The sequence below is a fragment of the Dipodomys spectabilis genome, unplaced genomic scaffold (genome assembly GCF_019054845.1).
Source record: "Dipodomys spectabilis isolate Male_0828 unplaced genomic scaffold, ASM1905484v1 ptg000095l, whole genome shotgun sequence".
Classification (NCBI taxonomy): Eukaryota; Metazoa; Chordata; class Mammalia; order Rodentia; family Heteromyidae; genus Dipodomys; species Dipodomys spectabilis.
Window position 1 is genome coordinate 33,920,027 of NW_024870772.1, and position 27,478 is coordinate 33,947,504.

The 27,478-nt window shown below is 42.2% G+C and overlaps 1 protein-coding gene across 1 annotated transcript in view; it reads left to right on the forward strand.

Moving 5' to 3' along the window:
- The window catches only part of Tex26 (testis expressed 26), a 38,528-nt gene extending 11,705 nt beyond the window's left edge, over positions 1-26,823 (forward strand). Inside the window, exons 4-8 of the mRNA XM_042685836.1 lie at positions 4,392-4,533; positions 7,764-7,923; positions 16,902-17,078; positions 19,321-19,482; positions 26,711-26,823. Of these exons, the coding sequence (XP_042541770.1) occupies positions 4,392-4,533; positions 7,764-7,923; positions 16,902-17,078; positions 19,321-19,482; positions 26,711-26,823 (754 nt within the window). The remainder of the gene's footprint in view (positions 1-4,391; positions 4,534-7,763; positions 7,924-16,901; positions 17,079-19,320; positions 19,483-26,710) is intronic.
- Positions 26,824-27,478: the final 655 nt, after the last annotated feature.

A 27,478-nucleotide genomic window follows, 5' to 3' on the forward strand; every position in this document is an offset into this window, starting at 1 on the left:
TTGTCTCCTTGGCATGGGCCAAAGTTTTCTTAATAGAGACCCAAAAACACAACAAATCAAAGAAAGGTTGGACAAATGGGATTGCATGAAATTGCAGAGTTTCTGCATGGCAAAGGACTTAGCTAGCAAGATCAATAGAAAGCCTATGGATTGGGAGAAGATCTTCACTTGCCATACAACGGATAAGGATCTCATACCGAAAATATACCTAGAACTCAAAAAATTAAAACCTCCAACAACAAATCCTCAAAGAAACAACAGCCCAATAAATAAGTGAGCTAAAGACTTAAAGAGAAACTTCTCTGAAGAGGAAAGAAGGATGGCCAGTAGACATATGAAAAAATGCTCAACCTCTCTAGCCATAAAAGAAATGCAAATCAAAACAACACTGAGATACCACCTCACTCAGTTAGAATGGCTATAATCAAGAACTCTAATAACAACAGATGCTAGAGGGGATGTGGCCAGAGGGAACCCTACTGCATTGTTGGTGGGAATGTAAACTTGTTCAACCACTTTGGAAAGCAGTATGGAGGTTCCTCAAAAGACTCTACATAGAGGTCCCCTGTTACCCAGCAATCCCACTTCTGGGCATTTACCCAAATGATTACAATCAATACCATAATAAAGCTACCAGCACAACTATGTTTATTGCAGCATTATTTACCATGGCCAAGATATGAAACCAACCCAGATGCCCCTCATAGATGAATGGATCAAGAAAATGTGGTATATATACACAATGGAACTCTATGCCTCCATCAGAAAGAATGACATTGCCCCATTTGTTAGGAAATGGAAAGGCTTGGAAAAAATTATATTAAGTGAAGTAAGCCAGGCCCAAAGAAACATAGGTCCCATGGTTTATCTTATTTGCAATGACTTTTATATGTCTGAGATGAGCAGTAAAGGTCAGATAAGATGATGTTAGACGAAATGAACCCCAAGATAAAGACTCAAATGGTTTTTCTTTCTTGCTATTGTTTCTAACATATTTATAAGGTGATTGTTTTGTTGTTTTGTATGTCCCTTCCCCACAGTATAACCCCTGTTTTCACTGTATTTAATGCTGGAATAATTTGTGGAGGGGAAGGGAAAAAAACATTTAAATAGGGATGCAGGTGGACCCGTTGCAACAATGAAAGGAACAAGATGCTTTGTTGAAAAATGAACTTTACAACATTGACAGGGAGAGGGGGTTGGCGGAGTTGTAGAGATAGGAGGGCAGGGATGGGAGGGGAAAAACAAAGGAGGAGGCAACAGTGCTTGATAAGAAATGTACTCATTACCTTGCTCATGTAATTGTAACCCCTCTGTAAGGTGTTGTCACAATAAGAAACTTATTTAAAAGAAGAAGACTGCCTGGGGAGAGAACGATCCTCCACTCTGGACACCAATGCTAAGATGCGAAGTCTGCGCCAGTGTGGGGAGTGGGAGTGGCAGGCAGGGGCCCTGGGGATTCTTGTTACCAGGTTTCCCATTTGGGATCCTTTCTCTCCTGTTGCTGTATATATACCCTGGAACTGGGGAAGGAAAGTTGACAAAGGAAGGATCTAAATCATGAACATAGCTGAATAAAACATTTTTATAAACCCTGTTTATAAACAGGATGATATGCCTATGGACACACATTGACAAATATCTAGTATGCTCATGGGAGAATTGCAATATTGCAACTCCTTTGAACAGGTAATTTTCAGTTCAACACAATGAATACCAGGAAGCTGGAACTACATGTTATCAGGGTGGTGAGGAGGTCAAGGGCATGAGATAGATGAATGGAGAGGTGAGGGACAATGGACATGGATGAAAATGGAACCAGGTAGCCCGAGAGGATGGGTGGGGCTTGGGAGAGATGGGGGAGAATGATGGAAGGGGTGACATTGATCAAGATGCATTGTACTCATAAATTTGATATGGTGAATTGGAATCCTTCTGTACAACTACTTAAAGATAATTTGAAAAATTGTTATTAAAAAATAAAATTTGCATAAATATGCAAATTTGATCTCAGATAAGATATGATCCAGGAATGTGTAGATAGAGAAATAAATAAAACAGTTCCATTCAGATGAGTCTAACTTCCCAGATGTTTGTTTCTCTTGCATATTACCTGAAGTCAATATGAATTTTTCTATAGTATTAGTGTGGTTTGAACTCAGGTAATGGGCCCTGCACCTTAGGATTTTTGCTCAAGGCTAAGTGAGCCACAGGTTGACCCATAGCTCTACTTCTGCTTTTTGGTGGTTAATTGGAGACAAGGGTGTCACAGAGTTTCTTATCCAGGCTGCCTTCAACTTTGAATCTCAGACCTCAGCCTCCTGAGTAGCTAAGATGACAGTTATGAACCACTGGTGCCCAGCAATCTAAACTACTTTAAACATGCACAAAAGATGTACCATGAGTCTCCAGCTACCACTCATCTATAAATAGCACACAGGTAAACTTCAGCTTTTCCCTCCACCTATCCTTCCTACTGGACCTCTTCTTTCCCCTCTTCTCTTCTCCCTTTCCTTCCTTTATTCTTCTTGTTTGTGTTGCCAACACTGGGTTCAAACCTAAGGTCTTACACTTACTAGGGAAGTGCTATACCACTTAGGCTACATTCCTAGCCCATTTTACTTTTTAAATTTGGAGTCTCACACAGTTAAGAAAAGTAAAGGAAGGAGTGGGTTGAAAGAGATGAGAATGTTGAAGGGGTGACATTGATCAAGATACACTGTATTCATAAACTGCTTTCTTATATGGTACCTCCTTTATACAACTACTTAAAGATAATAAAAAATTTAAATTCTTCAATATTGAAGTCAGCAATCATATTTGCCCAATGTCTCATAACTTGGGTGGTGTGTGTGTGTGTGTGTGTGTGTGTGTGTGTGTGTGTGTGTGTGTGTGTGTGTGTGTGTGTGTGTGTGTGTGTGCTAGTCCTGAGGCTTGAACTGGGTGCTGTTCCTGAGCCTTTTGCTCAAGACTAACTATTATTTGAGACACATCTCCACTTCTGGCTTTTTAGTTGGTCAATTGGAGATGAGTCTCTTAAACCTTCTTTCCTGAGCTGGCTTTGAACAATACACTCCTCCTGAGTAGCTAAAATTGTAGCCATGAACCACTGGCACCCAGCTGTCTCACGATTTTTTAAAAAGTGGTTTGAGCTGGGCACTGGTGGCACTCCCCTGCAATCCTAGCTACTCAGGAGGCTGAGATCTGAAGATTGTGGTTCAAAGCCAGCCTGGGCAGGAAAGTCCGTGAAACTTTTATCTCCAATAAACCACCAGAAAACCAGAAGTGGCACTGTGGCTCAAGTGGTAGAGCACTAGTCTTGAGCTGAAGAGCTAAGGGACAGTGCCCAGGCCCAGAATTCAAACCCCACGACTGACAAAAAAAAAAAGTGGTTTGAAATTGAACTCAAACAGAACCCACACATGATATTTTCTTCTTATGTCTCTTCTTTCATTTAATCTACATATTCTGCTAATTTTTTTCCGATAATTTTTTTTTACTGACAAAATAGAACCATTGGTCTGGGTTTTTCTATTAATTCCTAGGATGCCATTTAAAATATTCATCCTTTCATGACTTTCCTGTAATTCAATAATCTAGAGAACCCATCTGATTCCAGTTCCATATCATGGCAAAAATATTTAGTAGGTAGTATTTTGTTCATCCATCCAGAAGCATCAAGTATCTGGCACCCACTCTCTTTTTGAGCTCTGACCCTGGTGGTCATTTCCTAGAGATATCATTTCATGAGGACTTGCAAACCTAAAAGAAGTATCTTGATTTCTATGTTTCTTCCTTTCATCCACTGGGATTCATGTACATAGAGAGACTTTTTTCCAACTAACTATTGGGTTGCACAGAAGTACTCCGTACAAGACAGCATCTTGCTCTTCACAAATTTCATCTCCTTATATATTTTCTGGGATCTTATAAGGAATCATCCTAAATTATGCGATTGTTTCTTACCAAAGAAATCTGAAAGTTCAATTTGATCTGGTACTAAGTCTTAATTTAGCCAATCTTTAAAATAGATAATAGGGGCTGGGCACTGGTGGCTCACACCTGTAATCCTAGCTACTCTGGAGGCTAAGATCTGAAGAGTGAGGTTCAAAGCCAGCCTGGGCAGGTAAGTCTATGAGACTCTTATCTCCAATTAATGACCAAAAGACCAGAAGTAAGGCCATAGCTTAAGTGGTACAGAACTAGCCTTGAGTGAAAATGCTCAGGGACAGTACCAAGGTTCTGAGTTGAAGCTCCAGGACCTGCACACGTGCGCAGGCATACACACACACAAAATTCATAATACTGAAACTGATGTGACTTGAACCATTTGTGAGATTTGGCCTTTTATCCCTTCCCCTTAGTCTAAATTCTACTTTTTTTTTTTGTAGTCATAAAGGTAACCGAAGATTAGGATTCACATACTCACTTAGTGATCCTCTGAATCAGACACTGTACAAAGATGAGTACGTTTGGAAATCCCCTTCTAATGACAGTGTGTTAACAAAGACAGATCAATCTCAACCTGATAAGGTAAGCTAGTAGCTCCTTACCTGCTGAACTTAGCACTGTATTGCACTCATAGGAATGAGTCTGGACGTGTTATAGAGAGCCTTCATCTGTCTATAAGGACTTAAATACATAGCCTTTCTAGACTATGTCTTGCCTACCCTCTCACAGTTAATTCCAATTATATTTCCTCTAGACCCTAGGGATTGTAAGATTTCAGAAAGTCATGTGGGATGAGTCATTTTAATGGCAATAGTTCACTGACAATTTATGCAGCTGTCAGTCACTATCTCTGTCTTGTTGTGGGACATTGTCATCATCTGGGAAGGAAGTCCCAGACCCACAAAACCCTTCACACTCCCCAGTCCCTTTGCATTGGTAGCCATTAATTAGCTTTCTATCCCTGTGGATTTCTTATTCTGGATACTTTTCAGGTAATCTTTTGTGTCTGATTCCTTTCACTTCACATACTTTTGGGGGGCCCACTTATATCCTCACAATTATTATTCCCGAATAATTGAATACCACATGTATATATCACAGTGTGTTTATCCATAAATCCATTGATGGACATCTGGTTGATTCTACCTGTAGACTATTGATTGACTGGTGCTGCTTTGAATAGGCATGCACAAGGACTTGTGTTTGATATCAGGTTTTGTGCACACATAAACCTCCTTGTCTTTTATCATGGTTGTTTTTCTCCAGAATGATGTTCTCCTGTCCACAAATGGAAGGCTCCTCTATCTATTCAAGGCTCAGCTTAAAAAGAGTCATCTCCAATTTCCTTCCTTGGAGGACAGAAGTAACTGATCTTCACTCTGTGTTGAGCTTGAGGCCTGGTGCTGTCTGCCCGTGTCTCCTCATAAAAGGCAGGGTTCACTTGTGGTATATGGTTTCACTAATGTGGCTGCCACCGGGGTGCACCACCTGGATACATTGAATAGGTGGCAAGGTGGGAGAATAGGTAAGAAGGAAGAGAAAAGCTTGATACTCAGATTTCTGGCTTGTGTGGCTCATGCTGACAGCTTACTGAACTGGATCACGGGGGAGAACCAGATTTGGCAGGGAAGGGGATAGAAGGAAATGTGAACTCCACGGAAGGTAATTCCAGGAAGCAAGTGAAGCTAGATATCTGAAGTTCGTCTTGAGAAAAACGATTTGGAGGTGAAGACTTGGGATTCAACAGAACACAGACATACTCTATTTTACTTTCTTCCTCACAGAATCTATTCACCACAACTCTTAAATGCTTTCTTTAAAATTTTAACATCAATGTAAAGGAGTTGATACAAAATTATACACATACACATATAATTTCCCTGTAAGTGCTATTAAAGGTCCTTACTCATTGAGCGCTAGCATGTTAAGCGCCTGTGTGCTCCTAGCCAATGAGATCTAATGTTTTAAATGCCTATGTGCCATCAGCCAATGAAAGTTAGTGTGAGAGACTGAAATTTGTGCTCTCAGCCAATGAGAACTAGTGTGGTGGTCTGTACTTCATACTCTTGGCCGTAAGTATTGTGCTAGACTAAAATGTTATGAATCTAGCCATTGAACCACAATAGCTGCTACCATTACACAGAGAGGAAGAGTATAATACTTACTTCCAATAAACACCCTTATAGTATAGTTTAAAGGCTCTACCCTGAGTCTCGGAATTCAGGATTGTTTAATAGCATAAGAGGTATGCAATCAGCAAACAGCTTCTTCAATTGATGCATTGTGTTCACAGTTCATTTCTTCAGTATTCAAATTATAAGAGAAAGGAGAATTGAGATAGAACCTGGAGTTCAAGAGACAATAGATCTGAGTATCCTGGTTCAAAGCTAGCCCAGACATAAAAATCCATGAGACTCTTAGCTTGGATTAATTAACCAGCAAAAAGCCAGAAGTGGAAGTGTGGCTCAAGGGGTAGGGTGCCATTCTTGAGTGCAAAAGCCAAGTGAAGAGTGCAGGGCTCTGAGTTCAAGCCCTCATGCTGTCAAGAGGGTGGGAGGGGAGAACTAGAAGAAGAAGTAGGGTGAAGAGAGGGATTTCTTTGTGAGACCGGAGAAGGAAAACCTGAGGTGTTATACTGATGGCAACCACCCAGGAGAAAAGAAGAAATAGAAGTTGCAAGAGAAAAGTGAGGACTGTCGAGTGATGTGCTGAAACAGACTGAAGTAGACATGATCCAGATGTGGCTTGTCTTTGCTGGGGAGCACTTCTGGCTCTTCCCTCCTCACAGAGTAGAGGAGGATGGACAGAAGAACTTCTCTGCTGGTGACTTCAATTTTCTTTCTTTTTTTTTTTTTGGTCCGGTCGTGGGGCCTGAACTCTGGGCCTGGGCGCTGTCCCTCAGCTCTTCAGCTCAAGGCTAGTGCTCTACCACTTGAGCCACAGTGCCATTTCCGGCTTTTTTCTTTCTGCTTATGTGGTGCTGAGGAATTGAACCCAGGGCCTCACGCATGCAAGGCAAGCGCTCTACCACTGAGTCACCTTCCCAGCTCCTTCAATTTTCTTATAGAGATAGGAAGGAAGCCTGGTCATTAGAGAGGGAAGATGGGAAGAGTGGATGGAGGTTTCAAGATGAATAATCAGAATCTCACTAAGTGGTGGTGAAGAGGAGATGGGACCCACCCATCCCTGCCCTAGGGATACTCCAGGCTGTGTCTCTCTCAGGAGTTCCCTTGGAGAAAGCAGCCACTGTTACTGCTTCTGGGCATGCATGACCAGAACGCCTTAACTTAGGCAGAATTCTGGTTGGAAACACAACTCTTGGGCATTTGCAATGGCATTACTTTATTATCCATGTGAAATGTCACAAAGATGCATACTGCTACCTGTGATACAGGTAACCCCTTGCCTCCTGTTAACAGACTTCCTGACTATGTGTGATGGCCATGTTGTGGCTGAGCTTAAAGTATTTCAAAGAATGTGACGTGGCCCCATTACAGTGGTTCGTGCCTGTAATCCTGGCTACTCTGAGGATCCCAGGTCAAAACTAGCTGAGTCAGGAAATTCCATGAGGCTCTTATTACTAACTAGTCAAAAGCCAGAAGCAGAGGTGTGGCTTCACAGTGCTAGCATTGAGTGAAAAGCTAAGGGACAGCACTCAAGCCCTGAATTCAAGCCCCAGTACACACACACACACACACACACACACACACACAAACCACATACACTCAAAGTAGACACATGAGTCCTTATATTCTTGGTTGCATTTGGTAGACCTGTGCAGATTCTCTTAAACACTGTGCTTTCTTTGCTAGGACTTTATTAAGTGGACCCTCCCTAAAGGACGTCTGAGGACAAAAACAACACCTTGCCCCCCGCCTAGGACAATCCCAATATCCATGGAGGATGTGAAGAGGGCAGTATCCAATCAGTTTCTTTCCCAAACTAAGAGAGACTTTGTGGATGTTTTTAAAGGTAAGCCTACTTTTCTTCTTTTCCAGGGAACATGCTAGGCACTGCCACAATACTCATCATCAACACTATTGGGTCTCTTCTCTCAAGGACTTCACAATCTAGACCAACACAAGACATTTTCATCCACTAAAACAACCAAGCATAGATAAGTGCTTCTTGCCCCTCTGGGCAGGGTGCTTGTGGTTCCGGTCTGTTTGGTTTGTTTTTTGTTCTTTGGTGCTGGTACTGGGGCTTGAACTCAAGGCCTGGGTAACTGTCCCTTAGCTTTTTCACTCAAGGCTGGCACTCTACCATTTGAGCCACAACTCCATTCCCAGCTTTGTGGTGGTTAATTGGAAGTAAGAGTCTTACAAACTTTCCTGCCCAGGCTGACTTTGAACTTGGATCCTCAGATCTCAGCCTCCTGAGTAGCGAGGATTACAAGTATGAGCCACTGGTACCAGGCTATAGATTACTTTGTTTCCCTTCATAAGTTGCTAACATTAAGCCCTGTGCCTTTCATAAATTAGCATATTCAATCCTCACCATACCCTATGTAGTTATTGCTCCCTTGCCAAAGGTGACCCTGGCTGGATGAAGTCCTGTAGTAGGAGTCAGTCTACTTTAGTATTTCTGTCTTGAGACACCTAGGTTTTAGCTTCCTCTTCTTTTCTCATTCAGCTGCTACATGTTATTTGGTTTCCGTTTTCTAGAAAGGTGGCAATGTTTCTAATCTGTGATTGGTCTGATGAAGCATGGAGACATCCCACTGGATTCCATGTGAAAAACTTTTAACCTTTCAAGTTCTGCCCCCAGCAAGTCATTGACACGCCTTTTGTGGAGTCCCCAGGGACCTTCGGCCATCTACATCTTTCCTGGCCTCTGAGCAGCAGTTGGAGTTGCTGACTGAGCTACCAGCCATTTCATGAAGCACTCTTCTCCCTGTGCTTCTGTGCTGTCATACTTTTCTGCGTCCCCATGCTTCTCTGGTCATTTCCCCATTTCATCTCTATTACAAGCTGGGCACCCAAGGCTCACACTTGTAGTCCTAGCTCCTCAGGAGGCTGACATCTGAGGATCACAGTTCAAAGCCAGCCAGGGCAGGAAAGTGTGTGAGACTTATCTTCAATTTGTCACCAACAAAATAAAATAAGACCCAACCAGAAGTGATGCTGTAACTCAAGTGGTAGAGTGCTGGCCTTGAGCAATAAAGCTAAGGAACAAGTGCTTAGGGTCTCTATTACAGTTATTAATTCCTTTAAAAATCCACTATCCTAGACTTTTACTTTTGTATTCTTTTTTTCTGTTTCTTTTCTTTTTTCTTTTTCTTTTTTGTCAATCATGGGGCTTGAACTCTGGGCCTGGGTGTTGTCCCTGAGCTCTTCAGCTCAAGAAGAGTACTCTACCACTTGAGCCACAGCACCACTTCCAGTTTTCTGGAAGAGAAGAGTCTTACATACATTCCTTCCAGGGCTGGCTTTGAACTGCTATCCTCAGCCTCCTGAGTAGCTAGGATTATAGGTGTGAGCCACTGGCGCCTGGCTCGTGTTTGTATTCTTCACCCACCTTCTCCAAATGTGTCCTAATTCTACTTCAAACAAGTAGAAGTTCCACGACACTCCCAGTTTTTTACCTTTTCCTTTCCATGGCGGCCATCTTCTCACATGACCCATCAGCCCTTCCAACTTCCTTACTATATGGAAGCTAGATGAATCTTTAAAGTGCCTAGATCTGGTTATACTATTTCTTCCTCCCACTGGCTTTCTGTTGCATTTCAGATAAAATCCAAGTTTTAGCTCCTGTTGGGCTCGTCCTTGCTTAGTTCTTCACCCTGTTCCCTTCAACCTCTACCTGTTCCCATCTACCTCACACATAAGAGTTCCAGGCATATGTACGGGTCTTATTTTATTTTTATTTATTTTTAATTTAATTTTATTTGTTTATTTATTTTATTTATTTCTTCTCCAGTCCTGGGGCTTGAACTCAAGGCCTGGGCATTAGTAATAGCTCAAAGCTAGTACCCTACCACTTGAACCACAGTGCCACTTCTAGTGTTTTCTGTTTATGTGGTGCTGAGGAATGGAATCCAGGCCTTCACGCATGCTAGACAATCATTCTACCACTAAGCCACATTCCTATCCTGGACCTTATTTTAGTTCCTATAAGATGCCCGTTTCTTTCTCATCTTTGGCCAGTGTATCCTGTCCCCTTTGCCTGAAATGTTCCCTCCCCAGTTCTTGTAGCTTGGCTTTGTTGTTATAGACCCCAGCGTCAATATCACCTCTCCTGTGACACCTTTTCTTAACATTTCATCTGAAGAGATATGCCACCATCCCATTTCATCTACTATTGTATGCTTTGAATTCACTTGTTACTGATTCTTTTGTGTGTTTTTCCCTTTCCTCAATTTTTCAGTAAGATCACTAAAGTCCTTTTACGTAGAACCAGCTCAGGAAATAACAGACAATATATGGAAGATACTCATTTTGAAACTAGATAATAAGATATCAAAACCCCTCTATTCCTGTAGATTCACACAAGGGTCATGGGAAAACATTTGAAATGTTTGTATTCTCTTTTGTTATTGCTTTGTGTGTGTGTGTGCCAGTCTTGGGGTTTGAACTCAGGGCCTGGGGACTGTCCCTGAGTTTCTTTTGCTCAAAGTTAATGCTTGAGCCACAGCTCTACGTCTAGCTTTTTGGTGGTTAACTGGAGATAAAATCTCACCAACTTTCCTACATGGGCTGGCTTTGAACTACAGTCCTCAGATCTCAGCCTCTTGAGGACCTAGGATTACTGGTGTGTAATGTCAGCATTCTTAAAAGATGTCTTTGAGGGGCTGGGAAGGTGGCTTAGTGCTAGAGTGCTTGCCTTGCATGCATGAGGCCCTGGGTTCGATTCCTCAGCACTACATGAGCAGAAAAAGCTGGAAGTGGTTCTGTGGCTCAAGTGGTAGAGCGCTAACCTTGAGCTAAAGAGCTGAGGGACAGCACTCAGGCCCAGAGTTCAGGCCCCATGGCTGACAAAAAAAAAAAAAAAAAAAGATGTCTTTAAGTTTCCAATCAAAGTTATCTATTCAACACAAACACATTCTCATTTCCCCATGTGCAGGTACATACGTAGGGCCTGTTAATACGCTCTCCTAAATGTCATAACTCCATCTGCTTCTTTCCTTCCCAAGTTCCTGCCTTAGTGAAGGATACCAGTATCTGACCTGGGATGACCTCTATTCCAACTCTCTTCTCTGGTTGGACTTTTCTAGTCTCCTGTCCATACTACAGCCACAATGAGTTTCTGGACATAAGGTGATGGCACTCTTTGGCTAAAACCCACCAGAGACTCCTGCTACATTCCAGATGAAAGCTCAAAGACTTAAACCTTATGATGTACGTCATCCTGTCCTTACCCTCATCCCTCTACAACCTTCTCCCTACTGCCTCATGCTCACTCCACTGCTTTATGTCTTAAAGACTTGTCACACCCCCTGTGGTCTCTTGCCCTATACACACATTGCTTCCTCCCCTAGCAGCACCTCTCCCTTCCTTCTTTTAGCCACTCTATCTACCATTTAAATCAAGTCTGCTCAAGAAGCCTTCTTTGAGCCTCATCTTTGGTTTAGTGGCTCGCTCATGTGCTTTTGTAGCCCTATTTTAATCTCTTTTTATGTGTGTGACTGTCCTGAGGCTTGAACTCAGGATCTGAGTTTTTGCTTTTGTGCCCAATGCTTATGCTCTACCACTTGAGCCACTTCTGGCTTTTTGGTAGTTAACTGAAGATAAGAGTCTTACAGAGTTGGTTGGGTTTTGTTTTGTTTTTGTTTTGTTTGTTTTTCCAGGGCCAGCTTCAAATTGCAATTCTCAAATCTCAGCAACCTGAGTAGCTAGGATTACAGGCATGGGCTACTGGTGCCTGGCTTTATTCCAATCTCTTTTTCAGAGACCTGTCACACAATGCTGTATTGTCTTTCTTTGTGTGTTCATTTTCTCTAATTCTTTAAGCTTCTGAAGCTCTGGGACTTGTCTTTGCTTTGTGTTCTCATTATTGAATTAAGGCAAATGAATGAGAATTAATGAAGATGTCTGGAGAGCTTGGCTTTGCTAAATCAGAACAGCTGGGAAGATGGCGGAACAGGTTCCCACATGGCTATAGAGAATGTACCAAAGGTCCTAATGAATGGCTTTTGAGTTGTCTTTGCCATTCAAGGCTCAAAGACTCTTTCCTACTCAGCCCTCCCTAATATTAAATGCACCATTTCTTTTGGGGACTGACTTATTAGTATAGATTCACAGTCATGAATGGAAAAGACATGGGGTTGTATTGTGGAACCCCTGAGGAGTAGAAGTAGAATGACTCCCTGGCCATGGTCCGTGTCTGGGACCACTGAATTCAGCTGAGTTCTGGATCATGGTTATTTTATCTGCTATACTTCAGCTGCAGGATGGGGGCTAGGGGCTGAGTGTTGCTTGTGATACCATAAAACAGCAACACCTGGATGAGGTCCTTTGTGTCTCTGGCTGTGAAGAATGAGTCCATGGACAGACACAGAGAAGATGGCAAAGATATGCTGAAGAAAATGATAAGGAGAGGAGCTGGGAAGGTGGCTTAGTGGTAGAGCGCTTGCCTTGCATGCCTGAGGCCCTGGGTTCGATTCCCCAGCACCACATAAGCAAAAAGAAAAAAAAGCCGGAAGTGGCGCTGTGGCTCAAGTGGTAGAGTGCTAGCCTTGAGCTGAAGAGCTGAGGGACAGCGCCCAGGCCCAGAGTTCAGGCCCCACGACCGGACACCCCCGCCCCCCAAAAAAAGATAAGGAGAGCTTCTGTTAGACAGAAGAGGTCCCAGTGGAGGGCACCACCTGGGGTGCATTGTGCAGGGGTAGATAGGTGTTTCTAGGAGAGAGTTATGTGACTCTCGAGATCATTGGACAGACTACAGACCATGTCAGTCCCCAGACCCAATCAGAGACTCCATGCAGTCTGTATGAGCTCCCTGTGCATCTTTTAGGCCTTCTGATTGGATTACCATTCCAGTGCACACCTCTGAGGTTCAATCAGTCCAATCAGACACGCAAGTCTTCCAGGGGCATTGGGCCATGATGACATTATGTCCAAAGGCCTGCATGTGTGACTGCTCAAGGCCATGGTGATTTAATGTCCTAGGGCCTGCACACAGAAATGCTCAAGGCCGTGGTCAGAAATGTTGAACCTCTATGGAAGGAGGCCTTTGCCACAATTGCCAGCCAGGCTCTTTTTCCGCTGTCACTTGGTCCTTTTGTATGAGGAAACCTCTCTTTTTTGAAATGCCTGGAAGGAGTTTGGTAATGTGAAATTTTACATAGGCAACAAATAACATTGTTTAGGAAAACTGATCCCATACCATGGAGGAACATTACACAGTTTACTAGGCATTACATTAAGTATTACATTAAGCATATATCCCGTAGGCCCTCACCAGAGTGTGACTCAGATACTAATTGCTAATCGATAGCAATTCTGTTTCTGGAGTTTTCTGTTGCTCATTTATAAACTTAGTAAATATTTAATGAGATCTAAGTATAGAGGATCAATAAAGAACAAGACTTCATCTTTGTCTAAAAGAAACGTTAAGTATGTCTAGGTCCTGCTTTTTTGCCTTTGCTGGGTCTTCATCTCCAATAAGCTCACTGTGCACAGTGGTCCACATGGGAAGAAATTCATGATCTTTCCTGTCCTGTCCCTTCTGGGACACACTGCATGGATACGCTGGACATTTATTTATTTATTTATTTTGCTTCATTGTTGGCCCATTGTCAAAGTCCTTCACTGTTTGCCTTTCAATCTATGTCTTCCTTATTTTCCTCTAACATACCACCCTCCCACTCGCTCAGGGCTCTGGTAGCTCTTGATTTAAAACACTGACCCCATGATTGCTAAACACCTGGGAAGTTTGTTCACAATTTGAGCACCTTCCCTGTTTCTAGACAACCTCAACATCTGGGATGAAATGAAACAGGTATAGTTCAGAACTCCTTCTTCCTAACCTCTTAATTCCACATGAAAACCACACTTCTCATGCAAGACAGCACATTTCATATCTGTTTGTCCTGTTATCTCAGCCCTCTCCTCTCTTCTCCTCTGCTCCCTCCCCTCCTCTCTTTTCCTCCCCCTTTTTTTGGTGCCATTTGGGACTTGAACTCAGGACCTGTACACTGTCCCTTAGGCTCAAGTCTGGTGCTTTACCACTTAAGCCACTGCTCCAGTTCTGGCTTTTTGGTAGTTAACTGAAGAGTCTCATGGACTTTTCTGTCTGGAATGGCTTCAAACTTCAATTCTCAGCTCACAGCCTCCAGAGTAGCAAGGATTACAGGCATGAGCTACAGGGTGCCCAGCTGCCTAGACAGTTCTCTAATCACAGTAGTTGGGGGCTGTTTTGAGGCAGAACATTGACTCAATGACTTATAATCTTGGCAAACATCACAGATGACATTTAGGGAATGGAACATTTGCTGTTGAATGGTTGTTCCAGGGCAGAGAGAGATGAGTCAAGCATTTCATCAGAAATTTTCCTGCCTCCTTAAAGCTATCAGAAAGCCAAAATAAGGAGTTACTAGGGAGTTCTAGTTCTAGTGGATGTTTTTCCTAAGTATCTTCATTTGCGTGTGAATCTTCTCTCTGGTCTCCCAAAATAAGAGGTATTATGTGAAATTCTTCCTGCTGATTTACAAAGATTTATTGGTGTTGTGGTGTTTTTTTTTTTTTTTAAACCGGGGCTCGATCTTAAGGATCTGTACTCATTTGGCTTGCTTGGTTAATACTTTTAACACTGTGTCACACTTCCAGCCTACCTTTTTGCTGGTTATTTAGAGATGGAACATTTTGGATTTTTCTGCTCAGGCTTTGACCACAATTCTTTAGATCCCTGCCTCTGAGTACCTAGAATTACAGGCCTGTAAAGACAGCACCTGACTTTATTTATTTATTTATTGAAAAAAGAAAATCAATATTAAACTGCACTCTGGTACTAGGATAGGGAGTTCTTTCATATACAATGCAAACCAGCAAATGCCATTACAACACATTTGGTATACAATGTGTATTAGAAATTATCTTCAAAAGAACTATTGAACACCTAATTTGGAAGATAATCAAATTAAGTGTCAAGGAAGTGGCGCTGTAGCTCAAGCGGTAGAGCACTTGCCTTAAACTAAAGAGCTGAGGGATAGCGCCCAAGCCAAGAGTTCAAGCCCCACGACAAAAAATAAAATAAAAATAAAAATAAATTGTCAATAGCAATTTGCACTGCTTAGATGTTGCTCCTGAAACCCATTTCCTAACCTCTTTATCCTTCTGAGTAAAGATGCTGTTGTGTAATATGCCTCCAAATTGAGGCTTTGTGGCAAGAATTAGGGACATGTGCATTTTAAGTGAGATTACTTGTGACCTTCTCCTCTGTAATCTGGTAGTATTTGTAGACTGGAGTTTAATCAGTATTTAATGATGATACATTTATATTTGTTACTTATCATCAAATACATATATGCACTGACACACATATATGGCAGTATTGGGATTGAGCTCAGGACCTTGCACTCACTAAGCAAACATTCTACCACATGAGCCACGCCCTAGTCTTTTTGATTTTTAGATTTTGAGACAGAATCTCCTGCTTTTGACTAAACTGGTCTCAAAATTCAATCTTCTTACCTATGCCTCTTTAGTAGCTGGGATTTACAGGTGTGTGGCACCATGCCTACCTCTTATAGAGCTATTTCAAGGAAATAATCATATAACCTTCCAGCAGTAAGGGATAGGCTTTGAATAGTTCTTTTCTACATAATGAAATGATATATACCTCTCTAGGGCTGCCGGGTTAAGCAAATGAAATAGCCTCTCCAGTTGAATTTGAGTAAAACTATTTAAAGGAGATAAGAGTACTTAAACTGAAAAAGTATTTAGTTTTTATCCGAAGTTCAAATTTAAGTGGGCCCCCTGTGCTTTAGAAGATGAACTTAGCCAATCTCTCTCTCTCTCTCTCTCTCCCTCTCTCTCTCTCTCTCTCTCTCACACACACACACACACCATAACCCCAGTGCAATAATGAGGCAAACCTAGCAGAGCTATGGATGCTTTCTGTGCCCACTGAGCAGAAATTCTAATATTCACTAGAAATTACTGATAAGCAGCTGGGTGCTAGTGGCTCACACCTGTAATCCTAGCTACTTGGAAGGCTGAGATTCAGAGGATTGAGGTTTGAAGCCGCCCAGGCAGAAAACTCTATGAGACTCCATCTCCAAAAAAACACACACAAAACAAGGCAGGAGATGTGGCTCAAGTGGTAGAGCACCAGATGAGCAAGCAAGCTCAGCAAGCAAGCAGCTGGGAAGCCCTGAGTTCAAGTCCAGGTGCCAACAAAAGAAAGAAGAAACCAGGTCTGGGAAGGAGGCTCAGTGGTAGAGCGCTTGCCTTGCATGCATGAGGCCCTGGGTTCAATTCCTCAGCACCACATAAGCAGAAAAAGAAAGCCGGAAGTGGCGCTGTGGCTCAAGTGGTAGAGCACTAGCCTTGAGCTGAAGAGCTTGAGGGACAGGGCCCAGGCTCAGAGTTCAGGCACCATGACTGACACAACAAACAAACAGAAAGAAAGAAAGAAAGAAAGAAAGAAAGAAAGAAAGAAAGAAAGAAAGAAAGAAAGAAAGAAAGAAAGAAAGAAAAGAAAGAAAGAAAGAAAGAAAGAAAGAAAGAAAGAAAGAAAGAAAGAAAGAAAGGAAAGAAAGAAAGAAAAGAAAGAAAGAAAGAAAAAGAAAAAAGAAACTACTTATGATCATCTGAGCTTATACTTTCAATGCATTAGAAGGTAGATTGTTTCTAGATGACCTTCCTAAAGCTATACTGTGACTCTAAACATAAGAAGGGCTTACATTGATAAATTGGAAGTTAACTGTCAGAAGCAAAATGAAATGAAAAGCTACTCAAGAATAGCTGACCAGAAGAAATCATTGCCTTTCCTTTCTCCCTCCACCCCAGCTCAGAGCATGAAGGAAAGTCGCCCAGTGATTCTGGATTGGAAAAAGCACCTTCCCCGACCTCTAGATACTGAGTTTCGAAGGAGTTACCAAACTCCAGCTAAAATTCCAGAGCTGCAGGATTTTAGTTTCCAGTATGGATGTTACTCGCGCCTGCGGATTGCTTCTCAGGGTCTAGGTAAGCACACTTCCAGTAATTAAAACAACATCGTAAGTCCTGTTGATATGGGCCAGGACATGTCACCCCATATACCCAGAAGCCAATAGTGTGGCTCCAACTTTCAAAAAGGAAGTTTTGTTGTAGTCAACCTAGAAGGGGATCAGGACACAGCTCATATCTGTCTCTCCCAATGGCTTATAGCAAAGGAACTGAAATGGTGTGTCTTGTGGGCAGGTATGTAGAGACTGAGCAATTTCCAGTCTGTTACTGGGTTTGCACTGTAACTGTTGGCAACTTTCTGACTTTTGACTGAGACGCTCCAGTTTTTATTTTCCATTCACTCCTCTGAGTCTTGGGTCCTTGGGGAAAAAAATGTACATAGTGTTTGTTGTTGTTTATGAAACAGGGCAGTTGCTGGCTAATGACTCAATTTTAGTGTCTCTTTGCTCCAAGATTCTCCATATAGCCATGTGTGTGTGTGTGTGTGTGTGTGTGTGTGTGTGTGTGTGTGTGTGTGTGTGTCTTCGCGCGTGTGTGTGTGCATGCGTGTACATGCGTGTGTGCCAATATTGGGACTCAAATTCAGGGCCTTGTTTTCCTGCTTGGCTTTTTCATTCAAGGTTAATAATCTACCACTTGAGCCATATTGCTACTTCTAGCTTTGTGCTTGTCAATTGGAGAGAAGAGTCCCACAGATTTGTCAGTCTGGGCTGGCCTTGAGCTGTGATCCTCACAAGTCAGCCTCTTGAGTAGTTAGGATTATAAGCCTGAGTTATCAGTGCCTGGCTATTCTGTGGTGACTATCTAATGCCTTTTTTTTGGGGGGGGGGTCGGATGGTGGGGCCTGAACTCTGGGCCTGGGCACTGTCCCTCAGCTCTTCAGCTCAAGGCTAGCACTCTACCACTTGAGCCACAGTGCCACTTCCGGCTTTTTTCTTTTTGCTTATGTGTTGCTTAGGAATTGAACCAGGGTCTCATGCATGCAAGGCAAGCGCTCTACCACTGAGCCACCTTCCCAGCCCCTCTAATGCCTTTTAAGCATTCTCTTTTTTAAAGTTAAACCATGCTAGACACTACTGATACTTTTTTCAGGATAAAACAACAAAGCTCCTCTGTAGTCTGGTTCTTCCATTTGGCCAGTGGCCCTTTTAAAGAGGGCCATTGTTTGTTTGTATGTTTGTTTATTTTTGTCATTGTGACAAGTGCCCATAAAGAAAACAACTTGAAGGTAAATGAGGAAGGATTTATTCTGGCTCAAGGTTTCAGAAGTTTCAATCCATCAAAGTAGAGAGAATATGGCAGAGAGAGAGACAGAGACAGAGAGAGAGAGACAGAGAGAGAGAGAGAGAGAGAGAGGAGAGAGAGAGAGAGAGAATATCTGTGCTGGGGGCTCTTTCTCTTTTCTCTTTCCATAGGCTGGAGTCCTGGATGGAACAGCCACTCATATACCCACATTCAGTATGGCTATCCCATCCCTTTACTCAATCCTCTCTGGAAATGCCCTCGACAAACCCATCCAGTGATGTGGCTTTACTAATTTCCTAGATGCTTCTCAATCCATTCAAATTGACAGTCAAGATTAGCCTCACACAGCTGGGCAATGGTGGCTCATGCCTGTAATCCTAGCTACTCAGGAGACTGAGATCTGAGGATCTAGGTTCGAAGCCAGCCTGGGCAGGAAAGTTTGTGGACTCTTCTCTCCAATTACCCACCAAAGATCTGGAAACGGAGCTGTAACTCAAGTGGTAGATCACTAGCTTTGAGCAAGGCCCTGAGTCCAAGCCCCAAGACTGGCACAAAACCCAACAAACCAAACAGATAAACAAAAAACAGCAAAAGTAGCCATCATAAGACATCTGAAACTAGAGACCATATTTAAGGTGTTCTCTAGGTTCACAAAGATATTAGGCAAGTTGTAGGAATGACAATGGAGGAATTCCCCAATGGCTGTTGTTTATTGAGAGGTGATGAATGAATGTTACCATTTTAACACATTGACCTGTGTAAGTGTAGACTTAGGGAGGATTTCTTTCCTGAGACCAGATGATATTCAACCTCTGAACAGTGCATTCCAACCCTGCAGCCCCAATAGAGATAGTCAGCAGCTCCCAGAAGCCTACCATAGCACCTGTCACTATACAGGGATGGTAAAGGTAGCATCTCATTATTGCAAATTCAGAGTCAACTCCAAACCAGGCTTGGGGATGAGGACAGCTTTTCTTTTTTTCCTCAATCATTGGACTCTCTCTGTGTCTTCCAGTCCCTACCATGCTGCACAGCTACCTTAATAATGAACAACGCATAAAGAAGCAGACATCCTACCAGCGTGACTATGGGAAAGCCTACCTGGACTTCTTGATGATGTTAAACTCCTTTTCTCCCTCTCAAGTCAGTGAGTACCTGCAGAGTGTTTCCGAAAAAGGTAAGACGGGGTCTTGAATTGCCATTCCATGCTTTATCATAAAACATTGCTTTATGAAAGGAGAAATGGTTCTCATAGCTAACATTTTAACTGGAGGTGAAATCTACACACAAAAGAGAAACATTTTCTTAAAAGAAAATTCCACAATCTTGTGTAAACCTCAATCCATTGAGAAACAAATTTCTTTAAAGAGGCCCTGGAGATTTTATTCCCACTTATTAAAAAGGAGACATAGAGCGTTTCTGATATCATTTTACCTGCAGCGTACTTGTTCTAGGATGACTTCTCTTTTGCTTACAGCTAACTGGTTTCTCCAGTGGCTGTTTATACTAGCTCAGGTGTTTTGTTTTGAATTCTGTTGACTTTGTTTCCTGTTTGGTGGCACTTCTTTGGAACAAGATTTAAAGTCCATGAGAATCTCTGTAGTCCACATCCAAAATGAGAGCAGATGCCGTTCTCAGAATGGCGCTGATTTATTTATACAGCAAAGACTTATCCCATTTTGGAGCTGAGTGCCAGGGATGGATTTGGGAGCAGCTCAGGGATCAGTCTAATGAAGAGTGCATAAAATGTCAACCAAGGGTGCAAAGGATGTTGAGGAGAGGAAGAAAAATTCTTCTAGCTGCCGGCCACTTTGGAGTAAGGGTCGTGGGGAGATCACACGTCCCCTCATTCCTCATGTTTGAGCACGCACCCCAGTGTATAAAGTATGTCCATTAGAAGCCCTGTAACCTTAAAATAGGAAATAGAAACAAATTTGTGAAGATTCTAATATATATATATATATACACACACACACACATATATATTATTGTAAAGATACTGTACAGAGGGGTTACAGTTATATGAGCAAGGTAATGAGTCCATTTCCTAGAAGATTCTAATTGTTTTTCTGGGTCCAACATATCTCTGGCAGTCTACTTTATGCTCAGGTCAATGTGGAGTCCGCAACTCCTTTGTGCCCATGAACAGGCTTTAGTACTGGACTTCCTCCCACTTTCAGCAGCTCTCCAGCTGACATTATCTCCCACCTGACCTTCTCCAGTCCCCAGTTACTGCTCTGTGTCTGTCCCTTTGCCAGTGAGAGAGATCTGGTTCCTCTGAAGTATTCATGGAAATCCTTTTTATCCTAGGAGCTCCAGCTCTAAGCAAAGCTAAAGCCTTAGTGTAGATAAGACTAGAAGGGAGGGTGTGTGTGTGTGTGTGTGTGTGTGTGTGTGTGTGTGTGTGTGTGTGTGTGTGTTTAAGGATCTGCTTTCCATCCTTAGAAGTATTTGAATATGTTGGGCTTCAGGGAAGTCCAGGAAGCAGGTGTTTGGCTTCATTCGGAGGCAGAAGTATTTATTTCCTGTTGGGAGCCTCATCCCTCTCAACAGATGTCTCTGGGCCAGTTCTTCACTTCTGAAAGAAACTAAGTCTTCTGGAGGTCTGCTTGTCTCATTCTCCCAAAAGACAGAGTGGAAGGTCAACAGAAAGCCCAGGCTGTCTTTCTGCCCTTTCCCAGCTTTGGTGCAGATACGTAAAACCATCCTCTGCATTTTGCAAAATCTTCCTTCTGTCTCTAGCAGCCACATGTGTTGGACCCACAAATCAATTCTGTCTTCCCTAAGCACAGACTGCCATCTGCCTAGGGACTGGCCACACTGTACATAGTCCCCATTTCTGCCTATGGGGAACCATTGTGATTGCCAGCACATTCTTCCCTCCATGTGTCAAGTGCAAACCTCTAAGGTGAAAGTCAGAAGTGGTTCATTTTCAAGATAAGATATTTGACCCCTGAGTGGAAAATTACTAGTAGTTTGCTTGGATAAGCTTACAGACATGACAGAGTTTATTCACTGGAAGTCCATAGACAAACAAGACTGGTTAGAAGGGGCTGATTAACAAGAGGAAGAATGTACCTCAATAAAATGAGAAAATGGGTAGGAACTCTGTGCATATACCAGAAAGCACATACCCAGAAAAACCTTCCTGCCACAGACGAGTGTGTGAGTGTGTGAGAGGTTGGGAAGGGAGGGTTGTGTTGTTGGAGATAGATGAATTACCTAAGAAAGTAGTGCAACTTAGGTGACTTCCGGGAGAGAATGTAAACCCCATAATAGTCAGCCAATGAGAAATTGGTGGAGGAACCTTGCACACTAGGGATAAGTTGCTTGTTGTAATAGACTAGAGTGTACCTGCCCACCTGACATGTGGTCTTGAAAGACCACCACTTCTGTTGTACTTCTTGTCTCTGAGTCCATCCTTTAAGTTTGGACAGGTGAGTGGGTTTTCTCACACCAGGGTTTCCTTAGAGTGACCCTTGTGGCTTCTGTTCAACTTGGCATCCACATTCTTCAAGAGACCAGGGCAAGCTGATCTTTCAGATGAACACAATCTATCCACCCTGCCAGGTTTTCTTTCTTAGATGGGTGAGAAATGACTGGTTGCTAGCAGGATCACTTTAGGACCAGTTAGGGTTTTGTTTTTCCTTCACTCTCCTGCTTCTGGCTCTGTAAGGGTAGCACTAGTGGCAGGTACCCATAGGCAGAGGCCTAAAGCTTTTGCTCTTCTGTGCTGCCTTGGGCTCATACAGGAGCTGCTTCCTGTGGCTTCCAACTGCTTTGGCAGCTCTGCTTCAGAACAGCTCATTCACCAAAGCCGATTGTGTGAGAGGTTGACAAGCAAGTGGGAGGTTCACATGGAGTACTTCCACCCCAAGCCTCTTGTCATTTCCAGCATCAGCGATGACATGAATGCTTTTTAGCTGTGAGCATCTCAGCAGTGCTTTCACCATGGGGCTGAGCTGGTGGGCAGAGAATAAAACTCTGGCAGATGTCTTAGGTTGAACCATTATCGGCTCAGCTGAAATTATATGACTGTATTATCCTGTGCAGGTAGTAGGCCATGGTGGTATAGGATCCCAGAGCATGGGGCTGAGGGAGACAAAGGAGACAGACACAGATACAAAGAAAAGAGGGAGAGAGGGAAGGAGAGACTTACAAACACACACACACACACACACACACACAGAAGTGATGTAGAGGGAGAGAGGAAGGAGCAAGGAAGCAGAAGGAAGGAGGGAGAGAATGATAGACTGAGAGAGAAAGGGAGAGAAGTGGAGGAAGAAGGAAGGGAGAGAGAGAAACTGGAGAAGCAGGAATGAGCAGATAGCAGCTGAAGGTGAAACTTCCATTCCCAGTGACTCTCTTGTTAGCATTATTTTGTGCAAGCTGAGCATGCTTAGCCCCCCAAATCTTATTCCACACCCAACCTTATTGCTGAATTAAAACCCAGGTGCCAAAAAAATTGCCTCCAGGTTATATGTACAAAGTGTGTAAGAAACATAGATGAGGTTTGGATCTCATTCCCAAATATATCATTATATGTATTCACATGCTCCAAAACGCAAAAAGAAATATTTTTGAATGAAACAGAAAAGGCTGTTCACCCTGAATTGGGCCTCTTAATCCATGCGAAGGTTGACCAGATGTCTTCAGTGGCCCATCTATTTCCAACATTGTTTTAAACTGAGTCTGATTCAGACCATCCGAAAGCATACTTTCTGAGCATCTGTTATCCTTTGTGTCATCTACCCACTTTCTTCCCACTCAAATGATAAATTTATCTGAAATCTGGTTTTCTGTGAGATTTGTCTGCTCTGACTCTCTTCTTGTTGTTACCAGAGGATGGATGAGAAGCTTCCCTCAGCTTCCGAGTTTTCACACAAAATCACAGGTTCTTGAGTTCCACATGTGAAAAGAGTTTCAAGGTGTCTCAAAGAAGGGAGACTCTCACAGGGTGAAAATTTTAGCAAGGATTTAATTTAGTGTAGCAGAGTTAAAGTGAGGAGAAACAGAATATAAGAGAGAAACATTTCTTGTTTCCCACATAGGAAATGGGAGTTAAATACTCAAAATAATGGCTTGTCTTTTTCTTTCTTTCTTTCTTTCTTTCTTTCTTTCTTTCTTTCTTTCTTTCTTTCTTTCTTTCTTTCTTTCTTTCTTTCTTTCTTTCCTTCTTTCTTTCTTTCCTCTTCCTCCTCCTCCTTCTTCTTCTTTTCTTCCTCTCCTCCTGTTCCTCTGACTAGAACTCAGGGCCTTGTCCTCTGCTTATCCTTTTTGATTAAGGCAGTATTCTACCATTTGAACCATGTCTCCACTTCCAGTTTTATGCCAGTTAGTTGGTTCAAGTCTGCCTATGCTAGACTCAAAACTGGATCCTTAGCCTTCATTTCAAAGGAGAAGGCAGATTTAAATAGTCACTCTTAGGTTTCCTATTGTTTCTAATTTAGCATCTAGAAGTAGGTATAGTGGGAAAGAAGCTTAACTGCCTTCCTCAGTTTATCTCCTGGTTTCTGGGTCTGTCCCTTTTAATATTTGTTAAAAAATATTTAATTTCCCTATAATCTCATTTTTCTGCCCTGCCTCCAAGACTTGGAAATTCTACTTCTGCACATTTCTCTGAAAAAAGAGAAAGCATATATCCACAAAAGGACTGTACAAGAAGGCTTATAACCATTTTATTTTGAACATCCTCAAACTAGGATATAGGCAAGTCTCCACCCACAGGAAAACAGATAAATAAACTGTGATATACTAAAATCATGGCAATAAAAGAAATAATTTACTGATCTATGAAGCAAAATGAATGACTTTTTAAAACATTATGGGAGATGGTAGACACAAATAGCTATAACATCTGTCAGGAGCTGGTGATTCCTCCTAAACTACTCAGGAGACTGAGATGTGAGGATCCCAGTTTTAAGCCAGCCTGGGAAGAAAAGTCTGTGAGACTCTTTTTTCTAATTAACTAGCAAAAAGCCAGAAGTGGAGTTGTGGCTCAGTAGTAGAACATCAACCTTGTGCAAAACAGAGAATGGCTTCTGTAAGATTTCATTTCTCTAAAGGTCTGCGAAGGGGTAAAGCTTAGCTGTGGAGTAGCTGTCTTGGCGGATAGAAAGCACTAACTAGAGGGTACCCAGAAGGGTCTTCTGAGCTAATGAGAATGATTGTTTTGCGTGGGTGTGGCCTCTCCATGTACCAAGTGTTAATTGATCAAAATCTACATGTAATATCGGAGCACTTTATTTTTTTTCCCCCAATTACATCTCAGTCTAAAAAATACTGGGGTTGCCTGTTTTCACTGTATTTGATGTCAGTGACCTACATGTTGTTTATACATTTTTCTCATTTGGGAAGGGGAAGGGAAATAACAAAATGCTGCAATAAGGATACAGGTTGACCATTGTAACAATGAGATGTACAAGACACTATGTTGAAAACGAACTTTACAACTTGCTGGGGGAGGGGGAGGGGTTGGGGAGCTGGGAAGGGAAGGGATGTGTAGGGGAAAAACAAAGGAAAGATAACAATGCTCAATAGGAAACGTAATCATTTACTTACTCATGTATTCGTAACACCTCGCTGCAGTACTTTTACAATAAAAAACATACTGGGGTTGGCTGGGTGCTTTTAGCTCACAACCATAATCCTACCTACTTGAGGGGTAGAGATCAGTAGTAGTATGGTTCAAGGCCAGCCTGGATGAAACTGTTATAAGAGCCATCCAACCAGTGCAGTAGTGTGTTCCTGTCATCCTAGCTACTCAGGAAACATAAATAGGGGATTGCATTCTAGGCTAATCTGGGCAAATATAAAAGAGATCCTATCTCAAAAGTAATTAGAACCCCAAAGGTTGCCTCATGGCTCAAACTGCAAGCATAAAGCTGATTTCAAGCTCCAGGGCCACAAAAAAAGAAAGAAAAATCATTGAAGTCTCCCAAAGCATGAGATTCACAACCATATCCCCAGCTAGTCTAGAAGCAAAGAGCAGAAGATTGTGGTTCCAGGCTAGTCTAGACAATAGCACAAAACTTTATCTGATTAACTGAAAAACAAAAAAACTGGGGCATGGATCAAGTAAGAGAACACTCATCTAGCAAGTTCTAGACCTGAGATCAAACCCCAGTAAAACAGGGTGTGTGTGCGTGTGTGTGTGTGTGTGTGTGTGTGTGTGTGTGTGTGTACTGGGAGATACACACACACAAATATAAATAACTGCTCTCTCTCTCTCCAATAGCTATGTATGATAATACATACCTGCTATGGGAGACTGAGGCTGGGCAATCATAGTTTAAGGCAAAAAATAATATTGAGCTAGACACTGGTGGCTCACGCCTGTAATCCTAGCTACTCAGGAGGCTGAGAGTTGAGAATCGCAGTTCAAAGCCAGCCCAGGCAGGAAAGTCTGTGAGACTCTTATCTCCAACTAACCACCAGAAAACCGGAAGTAGCTCTGTGGCTGAAGTGGTAGAGCACTCGCCTTGAGCTGAAGAGAGCAGGGACAGTGCCCAAGCCCAGAGTTCAAGCCCCACGACGACGACCACCACCACCAAGTATTGAACTATTTTGTGTGTCTGCTATCCCAGCTATGGAAGGAAGTGTATAATAGGAGTGTAAGAGTCCAGGAATGGACCCAGGAAGAAAGCAAGGCCCTATCTCAAAATAACCAGTACAAGTAAGGGGTGGAGGCATAGCTTGACGGTATAGCACCTGCCTATCACCTAGGAATAAAGGATAAAGAGGCTATGGTGTATTAAAATGCCTTTAGTAGGCTGGGCAAATCTCAGTGCTTCATACCTAATCCATTCCAAGATAGTGGAAGGTAAGTACAATGGCCTCTATTCAAAGATGGACAAATGAGGAAGAGCAGAGTTTACATATATATATATTGTCTGTTGTGGTCTTGAACTCTGGGCCTGGGCACTGAATCTCAGCTCTTCAGCTCAAAACTAGTGCTCTACCCCTTGAGCCACAGCGTCACTTCCAGTTTTCTGGTGGTTAATTGGAGATAAGAGTTTCATGGACTTTCCTGCCTGGGCTGGCGTTGAACCTCGATCCTCAGATCTCAGCCTCCTGAGTACTAGGATTTCAGGCGTGAGCCACCAGTGCCTGGCAGGTTAAATATTTTTAACAGAAACTTTGGTTTCTTTGGTGCTAAAAGCAACCCATGTTCTTTCCCTGCTGATCCCTTGAATATTAAGGTTACTCATCTTAAGAATTATACTCAGACATAGTATTCATGGATTCATTTGACTTCTTACCCATTGTGAAAATAAATACTCTTTTTTTTCCTGGGAAAATAAATACTCTTGTTAGATGTTTACCTCCTCCATAGATTTTTTCCCTATTTAGCATTTAATATTCAACATAGAGTATTCATCCTTTTTTCTCCTTATGCTTCTCAGATAGACGAATTCTTGAACGCTTTATTCATTCGTACTGTCACCCTGGTAAGAAAAATCATGGAAACCACAGGAAGATTATCAGCGCATCCATGGAAGCTCCAGAATCTATCTAGTCGTGTTCCCAATAAGGAAAAAAAAGGCACAAATTACTTCAGATTTTATTTTGCTTTAGTTTTTCATACAAGATAACATTCTTTAAGGCTACAAATTGTCCTCTCCATATAACTTTAGCCGTATGTGAGAAGTTTTCATATAATATCTTATCTTTTTTCTTTTTGTATACTCAGCTTGTGGTTTCAATTTTCATTTCCTCTTTAAACAGGAACTTCTATGAGTGAATTCTTATTTTCCCAGTGATTAGAATATGAAAAATGTTTTCATTGTTGATTTATGTTTTTTTGAGTGAAGTTAAAAAAATTCACATTGCAAAATGAATCAAAGTTACCTTTAATGATATTAAATATATCATAAACTGGTGTATTCACATGGATATTAGAGGAAAACTGCTTATTGTACTTTTCAGATCCTTCATATCTTTCTGTAATTATATATTTGAACTGTCTAATTTTGAAAGAAAAATGTTAAATCTCTTGCAATAAATTTATTTGGTGCTGGCACTGAAGCTTGAACTCAGAACCCTGTGTTTTCATTTGGCTTCCTCACCCAAGGCTGGCTGACACTCTACCACTTGAGCCACATCTCTACTTTTGGCTTTTTTGCTAGTTAATTGGAGATTAGAGTCTCACAGACTTTTGTGCGTAAACTCAC